The 15,312-nt window shown below is 59.4% G+C and overlaps 1 protein-coding gene and 1 long non-coding RNA gene across 2 annotated transcripts in view; one reads left to right on the forward strand and one right to left on the reverse strand.

Annotated features, from left to right (window-relative positions):
• CSPG4 (chondroitin sulfate proteoglycan 4) overlaps positions 1 to 15,312 on the forward strand; it is a 29,159-nt gene that overhangs the window by 10,317 nt on the left and 3,530 nt on the right. Inside the window, exons 2-8 of the mRNA XM_075045619.1 lie at positions 3,374 to 3,537; positions 4,850 to 8,431; positions 8,733 to 9,212; positions 9,704 to 9,880; positions 13,803 to 14,001; positions 14,205 to 14,339; positions 14,503 to 14,657. Coding sequence (XP_074901720.1) covers positions 3,374 to 3,537; positions 4,850 to 8,431; positions 8,733 to 9,212; positions 9,704 to 9,880; positions 13,803 to 14,001; positions 14,205 to 14,339; positions 14,503 to 14,657 — 4,892 coding nt within the window. The remainder of the gene's footprint in view (positions 1 to 3,373; positions 3,538 to 4,849; positions 8,432 to 8,732; positions 9,213 to 9,703; positions 9,881 to 13,802; positions 14,002 to 14,204; positions 14,340 to 14,502; positions 14,658 to 15,312) is intronic.
• On the reverse strand, positions 356 to 11,299 carry LOC142039204 (uncharacterized). The gene is made up of 3 exons (XR_012652839.1): positions 11,115 to 11,299; positions 10,513 to 10,579; positions 356 to 2,997 (listed from the first exon to the last, which is right to left on the reverse strand). It is a non-coding gene; the product is annotated as an uncharacterized LOC142039204 (long non-coding RNA).

Here is a 15,312-nt window from a genome sequence, read left to right on the forward strand (position 1 = left end):
ACAACAGGGGCAGAAGAGCCAGCTCAGACCTCCCCATCCAGGGATGAGGCTGGGCTTGGGGCACGACAAGCCCACGGCGCGATCGTGGCACCCTTGGATCACCTGGGAAAGGTGCTTTTGGGTCACGGGAATGCATCCGCATGGGGTCATCCCGGGATGCTCAGCTGCAGCCAGCCCACGGATGGGGCTGGGTGCCTGAGGGGGTCCCTGCTCTCTCCGTCCGTGGCCAAATCAGAGCCGCCAACCAAGCGATCAATCAGGATGGTGCACCCTGTGCCACGGAGGCTCCTCCAAGGCGAAATGCATTTGAAAATAAAAAAAAACACAAATCCAGCAAGCCATATTTTCTGGGTCTTTTGCAATGTGGAGGGCAAGGAAGAGGGGAGAAGGAGGTGAAAAGCTGCGAGTCCCTTGTGAAAGAGAAATGCCACAGGTCGAGCGGCATTCGCATCCTGGCCAGGCTGCTGAGCAGAGGAGGAGGGCAGCCGTGAAATAAAGCAGGAATTTGGGAAACAAACAGCAGTAACTCACACGGCTCTGCTGCCGGAGAAAAATCCCAGCACCTCCCGGAGCCGGGCAAGGGTCCCTCCTCCCTCTCCCAGCAAACAGCACCACTCCCCTGGGCATCCGCGCCGGCGGTAACTTTTTATTACTAGTATTTTACGAGAGAAAGAGAAGAAAAGCATCTCTGGCAGCTTCGGAAGAACGGAGGCAGGACAAAATGTGCTGGCTGCAGGAGCTGCTGCCCCTTGTCACACTGGAAAACAGCCTGGCTGTGCTGGACCGGCTCCTCCAGCCTCAAAACATGATCCCCAGCACCCGCGGTGAGATGCTGCCCAGCCCCTGGGCTGGCAGAGGAGCTGCTGGTGGGTCCGACCTCAGCAAAGCCTTCCCTCCCCGTGAGAGCAGCCACTCAGCGCCCATCTGAAGAGCACGTTTTTTGGATTAGACGAAGCCACAAACCCGAAATGTAGCAGAATCCTGGTGGGAGCTGGAGCACAGACCATGCACGCACGGGGGAACCTTGACGGGAGCCAGCACATAACGTACATGCAACGTCTCTGGGGTCCACAATATATTGCATGCATGTGTGCACGCCTTGCTGGGGCCCGAGCACAGCTGCCTGCGTCTGTGCAGGGAGGGAAAGGAAAATTCCCTTTTGCAACGTGCCGCGACACTCCTGCTCACCAAACGCTGGGACGAGGTGGTGCTGAGAGCCCCGGGCAGCGCCTGGCGCAGCACCCACCACCCTTGGCCACTGAGCAAGGCATGCCGGGGCTGGCTGATTTTGCAAGGACCACTGGAAGGAGGAAGCGGGTCAGGAGAGGACAGAGCTCCTGCAAAGAATAGCAAAGCTCCTCTGAGTCACTGGCTGGGCCCAAGAAGACAAGGAAGCCAAAGTGCCCCGTGCCAACGGGAGGCACGAGGGCCAGGATACGAGTAGGCTTGAGTAAGGCACCCTGGCAGCCCTGCCCTGGGCTGGGCAAAGGGCTTGGTATTAAAGCAAACGCTAGATATTTCCATGCTGCCATTCCTTCCCTGCCCAGAGCGGGTGGGGTGATGGTCCTTGCAACACCCGTGTTGTTCTCCCAGACCCCAGGAGAAAGCCGAGGCACTTTCTCTGCCGCCGGCGGCAGGAAATGATTTTTCGTGGGGTCTGAGCAAGGAGGTCTCTCCGTCCCCGAAGGGCTCGAAGAACATTGCCCTACACAGGGCACCGCAGAGCTCAGCTCAGCAGAAAATGCAGCAAGCCAAAGCAGAGTGCTCCAACTCTACCCCTGCCAGGCAAACCCTCACCATCACCTCTAATGACGGGCTTGTTTCAAACCCTCCATGGCTGTGGCTGCTTCTTGTTGGGTTGGGTTTTCACTTGCTGCACCACCCCATGAGCAAAGCCTGCCTGCCGGAGCAGGGTGGGCCTGCCCAATTTCCTGCCCATTCCCACCCCAGTCAGCCCCACAGAAATTTGGGTGATAGGAAAATGCCACCGGGGAAGCAGCTGTAAGAGCACACGTGGGTGTTTACACCCAGACCTCACCATGCAGGAGGCTGGTTTCGCTCCAGCACCCAACCTTCATCCTCGCCTCCTCCAAAAGAGGGCAGAGGCTGGGCTGGGACCCTCAGAGAAGCCAAAGCCTCGTCCTCGTTGCCCCATGGCACCTCAGCAAACTGCACGTGGGCCCCCAAACCCAACTGTGGGCCTGCGGCTGGGTGGATTTGGTGACAACAAGTGCAATAGTGAAGTATAGCAGGAAAGCTTAGCAGGTATAAACTCAAGCCCAGCAGCCTGTACAGCCTGTAACTGCATATGGACTGACAACGTGCACATTCCCCCCTCCAATACATCGTCGCCAAGCATTCACAACTTACAGGTCTTCTGAGTGGTTATGCTTTGCCCTGCAAGTGCAGAGTTAACTTTGCCATGGGCTGCTCTGGAGCTAACCGGGATGGGTGGCAATGTATCGCAGACGCGTGCACTTAACGTGAATGCAATGCACATGCATACATTGAGTAAGCAAAAAGTATAGGCACTCTAAAATTAAGCCTTGCCACTCCCTGTGCTTTTAATTCTACCGTCTCCTGCATATGCCCTGTGACACAGTCTTTCATTTCATGACCGCATGCCATTGTGCTGAGTCCCTCCAAGGCTGATGTATACTGGGCGTTGAACGCCTTCCAGCTGCAGCTTCAGGCGCCCTGTTTGAGTCAAGGTTTCCATATGGTCTTGCATCCACATATGGATCGCAGGCACAGGCGTTTATTCCTCCGGCACCGATGGAGCAGCCACCTTCAGGGTGAACGTCAGCAGTGTTTGCATGATATGGAGAGCTGTTAGAAAGTGGTGTATAAATAGGGAGAGGAGCAGAGCGCAGTGTTGGCTGACCCGGCGGCATCCCCGGGGCTCCCACGCAGCATCTCTCTGTTTGGCCGGGGAATCTGGCCAAGGCACGACACAGCCTCCGCTGGAAGGGTGCATATTCCTCCAAAGGGAGACGGCTGTGGCAGAAGTGGGAAAGACTCATTAGGGTAACTGTTCACCTCCTAATGCTCAGGAACTCGGCCCGATGACAGGCCATACTGCATCTGCCCTGGCCAAGTAACAAGGGGGAAGGTTCCGCTAAATGCTGCATGGGCAAGGAGAAACACCACCTCTGCTTCACCACCCGGCCCCTAGAAACCCCTTCCCCTAGGAAAATCAGAAAACAGACTCCCTGAGGGTCTTTCCATGCTGCTGGGCTCCAGCACCCTGTCACAGGGCAAACGGGGAAGGACTGATGGATGGGCTTGGGATGCTCCAGAGTCACACCCCCCACACAGACAGGGCTTGTGGGGAGTGTCCTCCTCTGCCTGACCCTCTCCCTTTTCTCCCCAGCCTCTTTCTTCGGGGATGGCTACGTGGAGATGCCGCTGGCGGACGCCTCGCGCACGGTGCGGCTCCACCTGCAGCTGTACACCAGCCAGGGGAGCGGGCTGCTCTTCCTGGCTGCCGGCCAGCCCGACCACCTCCTGCTCCAGCTACGAGCCGGCAACCTGCAGGTCAGCACCCCGGCACCCCGCTCCCCCACACCAGTCAGGGTCTATGGGTCAGGGCTTCATCCTGTGCAAGGACGAAGGGGCAGCACCTGAAAGAAGCAGCAGCCCACGGGGCCAGATACAAGCAGGGAGAGCCAAGCTGCATGGGAGAGCCAAGCCAAGACCCCTGCCAGGGGATGTTAAGAGTTCATAGAGTCATAGAATGGTTTGGGTTGGAAGGGACCTTTAAAGATCATCTAGTCCAGCCTCCAAGAAGAGCAAGATTACCTGGATTTTAGACATAGAAATAGAATCCTTAAGTTTCGAAAAGACCTCTAAGATCAAGTTCAAGAGGAGAGTGGACAGAGTCTTGGGAGAATTGGTTAAATACAGAGAATCAGGCTCCAGCTGGGGAAGCTCCTCACCCACTGCCTGGGGTAATGCTGGGGAGCATCACAGAGACACCCAGACACCAGCACCCCACGTATATTGCATGGTCAGACATGGTGCACAGCACCCTCGGGGTGCAAGGGGTTAGCAAAGAGAAGGGGTGAGACAAGAGGATCCAGAGAAAGAAGAGGTGTCCCCTGTCCCACCCACAGGCCAAGCCCAGCTAGGGCATGGGAAGGGATCAGGGAAAAAGAATACAATTCCCTCGTGTGATTATGGTGTTGGCATCCACCATAAAGGAAAAGAGCAGGGAGCGTCCGGGGCACACATCCTGCCTCTCCTGCAGCCTGGGCTGGGCCACCAACCACATCTAAACCAAAGCAGGAGAGCAAGCAAGCAGCTGGCCGGAGGTCTCCCTAATGGAGACCATGTGTCTGTCTCAGGGCCCGTCAACTAGCCCTCTACTTAGGCAGGCTCCAGGCTGCTGCCTGTGGGGAGTGAAGCCTGCTATTTCCCCTGCCAGCTCCCAGGGCAAGGACTGGAAGCAGCCCAGGTTGCAGGGATGGAGGGCAGCAGGCAGGATGCAGCAGGGAAAGAGAAGCCAGCCTCTGGCAGGGCTCCTCTGTTGGGGGGAGAGGAAAAGCCCATCTGTGGGACCGGGAGATGGAGGACCCCAGGGAAACAGCCCCGAGACCGGGGTTTGCTGAGAATCAGTGAAAATGGAGAGAAATTCAGAGAGTGGGACAGAGAGGGCCTGCCCACTGGGGGATGAGGGAGGAATGCGCCCAGAGGTGGAGAAGGGCAGGGCACGCAGCAGCGAACAGGACTCGTGAGCCCCCAGGTACAGGTCCACACTCCAGCTGGTATTTCTGGTGGGTGGAGAGATGTCTCCTGTGCTGCAGATACCACCTTGCTTGAACCGAGCATTTTGCATCCTTCCTTGCAGGCGAGGCTGCAGCTGGGCTCGGAGGAGGTGACCCTGCAGTCCCCAGCAGAGCTGCAGCTCAATAACCTGGCGGTGCATGACGTGGAGCTGCTGGTGGAAGATGGCAGGATGACGCTGACCATCGACGGCCTCTTCAACAGCTCCGTGGACATCGCAGGGCCCATACGTGAGCTGGACATCCAGTACGGCCTCTATGCTGGCGGGACAGGCAGCCTTGACCTGCCGTACCTCGCCGAGGCCAGCTCACCCTTCAGAGGTTGCCTCCACTTAGTGACATTCAATGGCCTGGATGTCCTCTCCCCTCTGTCCTCTGAGGGCAGCTCCAAGATCTTCCACCGGGTCCAGGAAGGGTGCAGCACACAGTTCTCTGCAGAGCCCGAGGACCCCTTTGGGTTCCTGGGGCCACACTCCTACATCGCGTTTCCCACGTGGGACGCGAGGGAGGAAGCGACCATCGAGTTTGTGATAACGACGAGCATCACCCAGGCACCCCTCATCTACCACGCGGGGCTGGAGAATGACTTCTTCTACCTAGAGATCTCCAATGGGCGCCTGAGGGGGTTTGTCGAGAAGGGGAACGGCATCATCGTCCTGCACAACAATGTCTTCATCAGCGATGAGCAGCAGCACTATGTCAAAGTCTACACAGACATCCACAGGTTTGAGATACTGATAGATTACTATGCCTCATCCACGTCCAACCGGGGCATCAACAACTACCTGGACCTTCAGGGAAACCTCTTCATCGGTGGTATGAACGAAGAAGCTTTGCAAAGGCTGAGGGAGCATCATCTTGCTTTCATCTCAGTGTGGACCATGACCAACAACTCGTTTGTTGGCTGCTTGGAGGACCTGCGGATAAACCTGCAGAGGAGGAGTCTGCAAGACGCCGTGATCACAAAGGACATCACATCAGGCTGTGGAAAGCAGGAGCACTACTGGGACTATGACGAGGTATATGAGCAGGATGAGGCACCCACCTCCCCACCTCCGGATGTCTGGTTGGGAGCACCAGGCCTGGTGGTGGAACTGTGCCGGCCAGACAGCAGCTTCCCACCCGCCTTCGCCAACATCAGCAGGTTGCTGCACGTCAGCCCCCTCATAGTCTCTGAAGGGGGCACAGCCTATCTGGAGTGGAAACACGCCCAGCCAACAGTAGACTTGAGCCTTGCAAACATCCGACAGTCCCAAGTCCTCTTTAGCATCACAAACGACCCTAGGCATGGTCAGCTGGAGCTCGACATTCCTGGGTCCAGGAGCAGAAGGAAGTTCACCTTGTTGGACATTGTGAACCGGAAAGTCAGATACGTCCATGATGGCTCTGAGGGGCCCATGGATCAGCTGATGCTGGAGGTGACAGTGATGGCCCAGCAAGGAGTCCCAGAGTGCTTGCGGCAGGGGCAGATGTACCTGCTGCCCATCATGATCAACCCCATCAATGATGCCCCGCAGGTGATCTTTCCCCAGGGGAACCACATGACAATCCTGAAGCACACACGGAAACACCTGACCACAGACATCCTGCAGGTCCTAGATGACGACACGTCCTGCGATGACCTCGAATTCCAGCTGCATGGTGGCCAGCAGATGGAGGAGGGTTATGTGGAGTATGACTTTCACCCTGGAGTACCTATCGAAGAGTTCTCCTGCAGGGACCTGGAGGCAGGCAACGTAGCCTACGTGCACCAGAGTGGGACAAACTTACAGCTCACCTTGCAGGTGAGCGACGGCACAGTCCCAAGCCCCGTTGCCATCCTGAGAATCTTCGCCATTGACCCTGAAATCCACCTGCACAACAACACCGGCCTCTCCATCTCCCAAGGAGGGGCTGCACGCATTACCACGGCCAACCTGTCAGTGACAACAAATGCAGAGAAACAACGGGTTGCCATCCTGTACATCCTCACAGAGCCCCTGAGGTATGGTGAAGTCCAGAAGCAAGGGAGCATGGGAGGGGAATGGAAAAAAGTCGAGTCCTTCCACCAGCAAGACCTGGAGCAAGGGCGCATCCAGTATTTTAGCACAGACCCAGAGCACCGGCTGGGAGATGTTGTGGAGAAGCTGCAATTTGAAGTCCAGGTGGGGCAGAAGGTCTTGCAAAACAACACCTTTCTCATAAGGATTAAAAGAGCCACCATTAAGATGAGAACCATGGTCCCCCTCCAGATGAAGAACAAGCGGCACAGAAATATCACCAGTAAGGAGCTGGAGGCAATGTTGGAAGATCCAAACTCTGCCCCAGTCCCCTTCCACTACACGATAATCCAGGCTCCCAAAAAGGGAAACCTGGAGCTGCTCGGCAACAGGCTGACCGAAGGCTTTGGATTTACCCAAGATGACCTGCAAAGAAACCATGTGAGCTACAGCGCAACCATTAGGAACTCTCAGCAAGCTGAGGACACCTTCCAGTTTCGCGTCCATGCTGGTGAACAGCACTCTCCCATCTATACCTACACAATCAGCATTGGTGGGGACCCTGATGCGCCAGCCCTGACCAACATCCTCCTGACTGTGCCGGAAGGGGGGCAAGCAGTCATCTCCAAGGACCACTTGTTTGTACAGAGCATGAACAGCATGGACTACCTCTATGAAGTGATTGAGGGGCCAGCACACGGGAGGCTGGCCTGGGCTGCATCCCATGGCTGGGCCTCCAGAGAGGAGATCACAGAGTTCACCAATGATGACATCCTCCACCAACGGCTGCTGTACCAGCACGATGACTCCGAGACGCTGGAGGACGACATCCCCTTCGTAGCGATCAGGCAGGGTGAGGGCAGCGCTGAGCCCGAGGCGGAGGAGGTGAGAGGTGTTTTCAGGGTCTCCATCCAACCCGTCAATGACCACGCCCCGGTCCAGGTAGTGAACAAGGTCTTCAACGTGGTGCGCAATGGGCAGCACCTGCTGACGACAGATGACATCGCCTTCACCGACAAGGACTCTGGCTTCTCCGACACGCAGCTGGTGCTGGCAAGGAAGGACATTTTGTTTGGCAGCATCGTGTCGGTTGATGACAGGAGCCACCAGGTCTATCGGTTCACACAGGATGACTTGAGGAAGAAGAAGGTCCTCTTTGTCCATTCAGGGGCTGACCGGGGTTGGATCCAGCTACAGATCTCCGATGGCCTCCACCAAACCACGGCCCTCCTGGAAGTACAGGCGTCGGACCCCTACATCAAAATAGTCAACAACACCGGTCTAGTCATCCACCAAGGGAGCCGAGGGAGCATTGACTCTTCTGTCCTCAGCCTGGAGACCAACATGGACATCAGGTCAGATGAAGAGATACGGTTCCTGATAACGACCCCCCCAAGGTGGGGCACCGTGCTGAGAGGGGAGCAGCCTGTCATGGCCTTCTCCCAGAGGGACCTGCTGGCAGGAGAGATCTCCTACCACCACAACGGGAGCAGGAACACCCGGGACGAGCTCCAGTTCACTGTAGAAGCAAACGAGGTGGTGGTGGAGGACACGCTGGCCATCAGTGTGTTCTTGGACACCCATCCCAGCCCCCTGCACATAGTCAACCACAAGGAGATCCATGTCTTCCAGGGCGAAGCGGCTGGGATCAAGGAGGAATACTTACTGGTGAGTATCCCCTCCTCCAGTCATTCTGTAAGCCTGCATCACTCCCCTGGCCACCAAACCAGGACAGCTGCTGGCAGGACTCTGTTTTACTCCTGCCTGCCCAGAGCAAAGGACTCATGTCCATGTCAGGCTTTGCCCAGGGGCAGAGGCTGGGGGGTTGGCATGGCCGCAGCAAGAAGGTGACTCTTGCTGCTCATCCCACAGCAAAGCCTTGGGAGACTGCACTGTGGCGGGCTGTGGGGCAGCCCAGCCCCGCAGGCACCAGCCCTCCACTCATGCTTTGTCTCCCCCCCACTCCCAGGTGGCCCATGAAGAGATCCCTCCCCAGGACATAGTCTACCTGGTGAGCAGCCCCCCGGCCTCTGGCTTCCTGGCGATGCTTCAGCACGGCCAAGACTCGAACGAGCAGCCCAGCCTGGACCCCATCCAGTCCTTCACCCAGGAGGACATCAACAATGGCAGAGTCCTCTACCTCCACTCCAAGCTGGAGGAGGAGCATGACCGGTTTGTCGTGGACATCACAGCCAGCGGTGTGGACCCGCTGGAGGGAGTGGTGGTGAACCTGGCCGTGCTCCCCATCGCCATCCCCCTGGATGTCCGCAACATCACGGTACCAGGAGGTGGCTCTGCTACCCTCTCCACAGGCATCCTCAACATCCCCAATGCCTACTACACTGCTCTCGGCGTGGAGTTCAGGGTGCTCAAGCCCCCCCAGTTCGGCACCCTCCTGAACAGCAAGCGGCCTGAGGATGGTGGGCTGCACAGCTTCACCTGGAGTGAGGTAGAGCAGCCAAGAGTGCCTGCTTGCCCACCGTGCTGCTTGCCCCCCACACTGCTTGCCCGCCACACTGCTTGCCCAGGGCGTTTGGGAAGAGCCCAGGGGTGGGCTCCAGCCCCCAGTGGCACTGGGAGGCTGGGGAGGGCTGCGGGTCTCCTCTGCCCATCGGAGATCTCTGCCCTTGGGATGGAGGGGCTCAGGATGGCGGGCTTGCCCTGCGGACAAGGCATGCATCAACCCCCAGAGTGTGCTTAGATGGCCTTGGGGATACGGGGTGGGGATGCAGGCAGAGCACCCACACTGGGCTCCACATCTGCTTCCCATGGGGACCCGTCTCCCTGTCTTTCTGCTGGATCCATCCCACGGGGCTAACCCAGAGCAAGCGGCAGGCAGCCGGTTCCCTCCCTCCTCCCAGGCTGGTGCACGGGTCCCCTCCCCAGCGGGGCTGGTGGCCCGTGTCCTCCCAGGAGGGTCACCCAGCCCCTGCCCCGCAGGTGGAGAAGCAGCAGATCCAGTACAGGCAGGATGGCCCCCGGGCCCAGGCCGACAGCTTCACCCTCCTGGCCAACACCTCCGAAATGGACCGGCAGAGCCAGCCCAGGACCCTGTTCATCACCATCCTGCCCCGCAGCTCCAAGGGGCCCCGGCTGAGGGTCAACGCCGGGCTGCAGGTAAGATGCCACGGGGATGGGCAGCCGCCCCAGCGGGCCCTGAGCGCTCAGCGTCAGGACACCCCGAGGGTCGTCCAGCTCAACGTGGGGACCCCACGGACCCCACTCCGAGCCTGCTCACGCACCACCGGGAACTGGGGCACAAGCAGAGCCGGGCTGCAGACCAGAGGCGGGCGATGGGCTCCGGGAGAAGGGAGGCGCTTTCCCGGCGGGGCCGAGGCTTTGAGGAAGGCGGAGACCGGGCTATGCCCCCCCCACCATCACCACCATCACCACCACCCCCGGTTCCACCCCATCCCTCCCCGCCGCCGATGCTAAAACCGTCCGCAAGATGGGAGCATCGCCCCGCCGCACCGCTCGGTCCCTCGCACAACGCTGCGCTCGGCAGAGCCGCGCTGCCACGGCGGCAGGCAGCTGCCTGCAGGCAGGGCAGGCAGGCAGGCAGGGGCTGCTCACCTCCCCTTTTCTGAAGGAGGGAGGGCAGCCCTTCCCCAGGTCCCGGAGTAATCCCTGAGAGCACGAAGAGCTGCTTGCCCGAGTTTCATCAGTACAGATTGGAAATAATTGTTTAGGCAGCTTTCACACCTCTCCGTATGCCCACCTCGGTAAAGTCAGAAGCAAATAGGTCTCACCTGCTGCTGAAGTTCCACCTTCTGTTTCAGACTCTTCCCTGCCCTGTTCAGGATCACTAATACAAAACTGCAGGAAAGAAATTATTAGAAAACATGCAGGAGTGCCAGCCCAGCAGGATCATTCCCGTCCCCCCCCCGTCCCCCCCCAAGGCTATCCTCACCCATCTCAGGATTTCCCAGGCTGGCAGCAGGGTAAGCAGCTCCTTCCGCCAAGGATCATCATCGCAGTGGCTTTGGGAAGGTGTCTGGGAACCTGGGCTCTGGAGGAGATGCCCGAAGGAAGGGTACGGGCTGCCCTGCCCAGGGCCAGGCACTACCCAGGCAACCCCACAGGCAGGGTGAGGGGCCAGGGCTGCCAGCAAAGTTTGGGCCCCCCCCCCCATCCACAGCCAGCCCCAGCTCTGCACCCACCTCAGCTACACCCCAGCCCATGAAGTTCAGCCCCCCTTCCAGCAAATCCCTATTAAGTGGTGCCTCCACAATCTGCCCTAGCTGGGCCAAAATCCTGCACTCCCAACAGGGAAAGGTTAACCCCTCGGCTACTGGGCCCACGGCAGCCCCTCATTCCCACTCCAGAGGCACAAAAGCCCCACTCCACTCACTGAGGACCAGTGCATCCTGAAAGGGCCGCTCCGTGCCGGCTCTGGCAGGGTGGGCCCGAGGCGGGGAGAGCAGGCAGAGCAGGCAGCTCTGTCGCCAGTGCCACACGCTCCTGCCTGGGGCGCAGGCAGACGCACAGAGCTGGCCCTGTGCGGAGGGGAGGAGGAGGAGGCTCCCTCCCTGCCTTATTTTTAGCCAGCCCATCAGCCCAGTGATTGCGAGGCACTTGGGGAAGCATGTCCTTCCCTCCCAGCCACCATGCTAAAAAAAGGGTGAAAAGACAGAAAAAGCTCCCAAAATAAATTCCGAGGCAGCGGTCCATCCGCCTTTCCATTGGGATCCCCCCTTGGCCCTGGGAGGGGGAATGGCAGCTGCCCGGCTGCCCGCAGGAGGGATTCCAGAGCTGGGAAAAGCTCCCTGCTCCCAGCAGGAGCAATGCTAAAGCAACCCAGGGCTCAGGAGGGGCCCGGCCCTGCCGTGTTTGTGCTCTGGCGAAAGATGACTTCAGCGTTTAAAGGTCAGGCCGGGTCCGGGAGAGAGATTGCACAAAGCTTTCCTCTGCTGCCTGCGCCTGCCAGCTCCAGGGGTGCAGAGTCCACGCAGGGCTGGAGAGACGACGGGCAGGGTTCAGACCCCGAAGCGGAGCCCTCCCCGGAAAGGAGCAGGCAGATTTGCCTCAAACGGCTTTTTGGGTTGCATCAGGAGAAAGGATGGCTGCATGCCACCAACAGAGAGGCTTCCACTGCTGCACCAAAACACACGGACACGCTCCCGGCGCTATTTCGCTGCCTCCCCGCATGCTCTCCTGGAGAGCAAAGGCGACACGGCGGCTGAGCAAACATAATAAGCCGAGTAAGCGAGAGCAGGAACCAGGCAGAAGTCTTTAATAATTCAAAGAGGACGGGGAGCACGGTGAAGCAGGTCAGCTGCAGCGGTGCGGGCCCTCGGCGGCGAGCAAAGCCGCCGCAGCCGCCGCGTGTGCCCGTCCCCAGTGGGCAGTGATGTTCGGGGGCTGCCGGTCCCCCCTGCCTGGAAAAAAAAACACTCCGGGCTTTGACCGCAGGGAGTTTTCTTTGGCACCGAGCCCCGGGTGTGATTGCAATTCCAACGAGTGCCAAAGTGACCTGGTTGTGGGTGTTGGGGAGAGGGAGCAGCCCGACAACCTCGGCGCACGTAGAGGGGAGCAAGCGGCTCTGGCTGCGAGGGCTTTGGCTCCCACACCGGCCGTGTGTCCGACAGGACTTCCCCCATCCCGTTTCTCCAAAGCTGTGTTTTCGAGCCTGCCTCCCACCATCCCGTGGGGACTGCTGAGGGATTTAATTTCACTGTCGGCACCCACACCCACTCAAGAAATGTTTTGGGTTAGGCCAGCTGAAAACGGCAGAAAAGAGCTCATCTAACCCAGCACGGCCAGCCGAGCAGCTCCTCCAGTGCCTGGGTGTTGTCTTGTGCGTTTGCAGGATGCAGGCCAGGCTCGCGATGGCGTGGGATGCAGCGCATTCTGCCCTGCACGAGCTGCGGGAAGGCTTGGTCCATGCGCCCCGCAATTTGGAGGCATCCTGAGGGCGAAAGGCAGCTCTGGGTTGCGTGGGCAGAACCTGTCTGGCAGGGCAGGATTCATCCCCGTGGTCTGCCAAGACTGAGATACGGCACAGGATTAAGAGCAGGGAAAATCGGTGCCTCCAGGTGGAGAGGGGTGATGCCAGGGTTTTGGGGAGGCAGCATCCCTCAGGGTGGGTGGGCACTGCTGGCCAGGGGGGAAGCAGCCCTGAGAAGCTTCACAGTGGCCCTGAGCTCTGCCACATACTTGTCATTCCTGGAGGGTTTGCTGGGACAGCTCGTGGCCTCGCTGCAGCCTTGCGAGAGGGCGGTGGGACGGGTGCTTTGCCGGGAGCATGAGCTAAGAGAAACACCCAGCCAGGAAGAGACGGGGCTGCGGTCATCACGTACACAGCAGCAGCTCGGAGAGCGAGTTCATAGAATCATAGAATAGTCTGTGTTGGAAGGGACGTTTAAAGGTCAACCCCCTTGCAGTAAGCAGGGACATCTTCAACAGGATCAGGTTGCTCAGAGTCCCGTCCAGCCTGACCTTGAATGTTTCCAGGGATGGGGCATCTATCACCTCTGTGGGCAACCTGGGCCAGTGTTTCACCACCCTCATCGTAAAAAATTTCTTCCTTGTATCTAGTCTGAATCTACCCTCTTTTAGCTTAAAACCGTTACCCCTTATCCTATCGCAACAGACCCTGAGTTCAGGGCTCAGGGACCCCACAAAAAGCCCTTCCCCTGTGGAGCAACGGGGGGAGATGCATCAAAGGCACGGCCTCTGCCCCAGCCCCACGAGCTGCGCCAGCACCGTGCCTTCTTCCACTTCTACCACTTGGGGAAACTGAGGCACAGAGGGACAAGCCCTCACCTCTGTCCCACGCACACCGTGCGGATGCGCTGACCCGGCAGGGCGGCACGTGCCAGCAAACACAGCGAGGGTGCAGGGTGACGCAGGGCTGGGAAGAGGCCAGATGACGGAGGCATCACCCAGCGTGCGGAACAAGGCACCCTTGTTGGGCTGGAACACGCTCAGACACCCAGCGAAGCAGTCTGAGCGGGGATGGGGTCCGGAGCAGGCTGGGGAAGAGGGGAGAAGTGCTGGGGACATCCCATGGGGATTACAGCCTCTCCTTGTCCCCCAGCTGCGGGAAGGTGCCACAGCTGCCATCGGCCCCCACGTCCTGAGCGCTGAGGACGAGGACTCCCCAGCGGAGGAGGTGACCTACTCCATCCAGCCCCCTGCCAACGGGAAGGTTGTGCTGAGGTCGGCGCCTGGCGCTGAGGTCCGCCGGTTCACACAGGCCCAGATAAATGACGGCCTTGTTCTCTTCGTGCACCAAGGTAGGGCAGGGCTGAGGTGCCCCGGCCCCCCCCCGGCGTCACCCCTGGCCTGAGGGAGGGGACACCGCCGGAGGGGAGCACTGTGCCACCAAGGCGGATGCTAACCCCATCACACAGCACCCTGGTCCAAACCGTGCCAGGTTAATGGGGGGCTGCAGCTCTCCCCTGCCCCTCATAAATGCCCAGCTCTGTGCTTTCCGCAGGGCCCCTGGACGGGGGCTTCGCCTTCGACCTGTGGGACGGCGAGAATCTGTCTCCTGGGCACTTCTTCCTCATCAGGGCTCAGAAAGAGACCCTCATCAGCCTGACCAAGAAGCAGAGCCTCACCGTCTGCCCAGGTGGGTACGGGCACGTTCCCCATCCTTCCAGTTCAATGGCAAGTGGGGCCTTTGGACCCCTCCAGCACCCCCTCCCCGAGCGCTGCCAAGAGACACCCATGGCAGAGCCTGCAGGCAGCCGGTGAGGCGACGGGTTGAAACACGTACTGGACGTGTTTTCCAGGTGCCCTGCAGCCCATCACCAGCCAGAACCTGCAGGCAGTGAGCAACAGCCCTGCCGGCTCCACCACTCTGTACTACAGCATCGAGCAAGCCCCACGCCTGGGCAGGCTGAGCACCTCCCAGGGGGAGGAAATCAGGAACTTCACCCAAGCCCAGGTGAGCTTTCACCTCCTCCAGCCCCTCAGAAGCCCAAAGCACAGCCCTCCATCACCCTCCGCTGCAGGTCAGGGGTCCCAGCCCGACCCTGTCGCTACCGTGGGCAGAGGCGCCCGATCCCTGGCAGGAGGCAGAACAAGGCTGCAGCCGCACCGCGACTTTCCCTGCTCTGCCAACGGCTGCTGAGAGGGATTAAGAGCTGCCACCCCAGCGCCGGCTTTACCACGGCCACCAGCCTCGGATTTAGTGCTGGGGGAGGCTCAGGGAGTTATAATCTCCTTTTCTTAGGTTACCTCCCTGCTGCAGACCCAGCCATCCTGGCTGCTGCCTAAGGCAAGAGCCAAGCGCAACAGTTTCACCCCTGCTGTGAGCAAAGCCTTGCTACCACCCTTCTCCCACAGGGCCAGGCTTTTGCAGAGCATGGCAAAGGGCTTATTTCTAGCCATCGCTCAGAAGCACACAGGTTTGCCCAACCTGCAAGCTGCCCTGTGCTGTGCTTACCCTTGGAGGAAGCTGGCCCAGCTCTTGGAGGATGCTGAGCGAGCTCAGCCCCTCTTCTGAGCTTCAGCTTCCCCAAGTGCTGGGCAGAAACATCCCAGCAGAGAGGCAGCATGAGCTCTGAGTGGTGGCTACCATGCCATGGCTGGTGACGATC

Source organism: Buteo buteo, chromosome 13, assembly GCF_964188355.1.
Source record: "Buteo buteo chromosome 13, bButBut1.hap1.1, whole genome shotgun sequence".
NCBI lineage: Eukaryota > Metazoa > Chordata > Aves > Accipitriformes > Accipitridae > Buteo > Buteo buteo.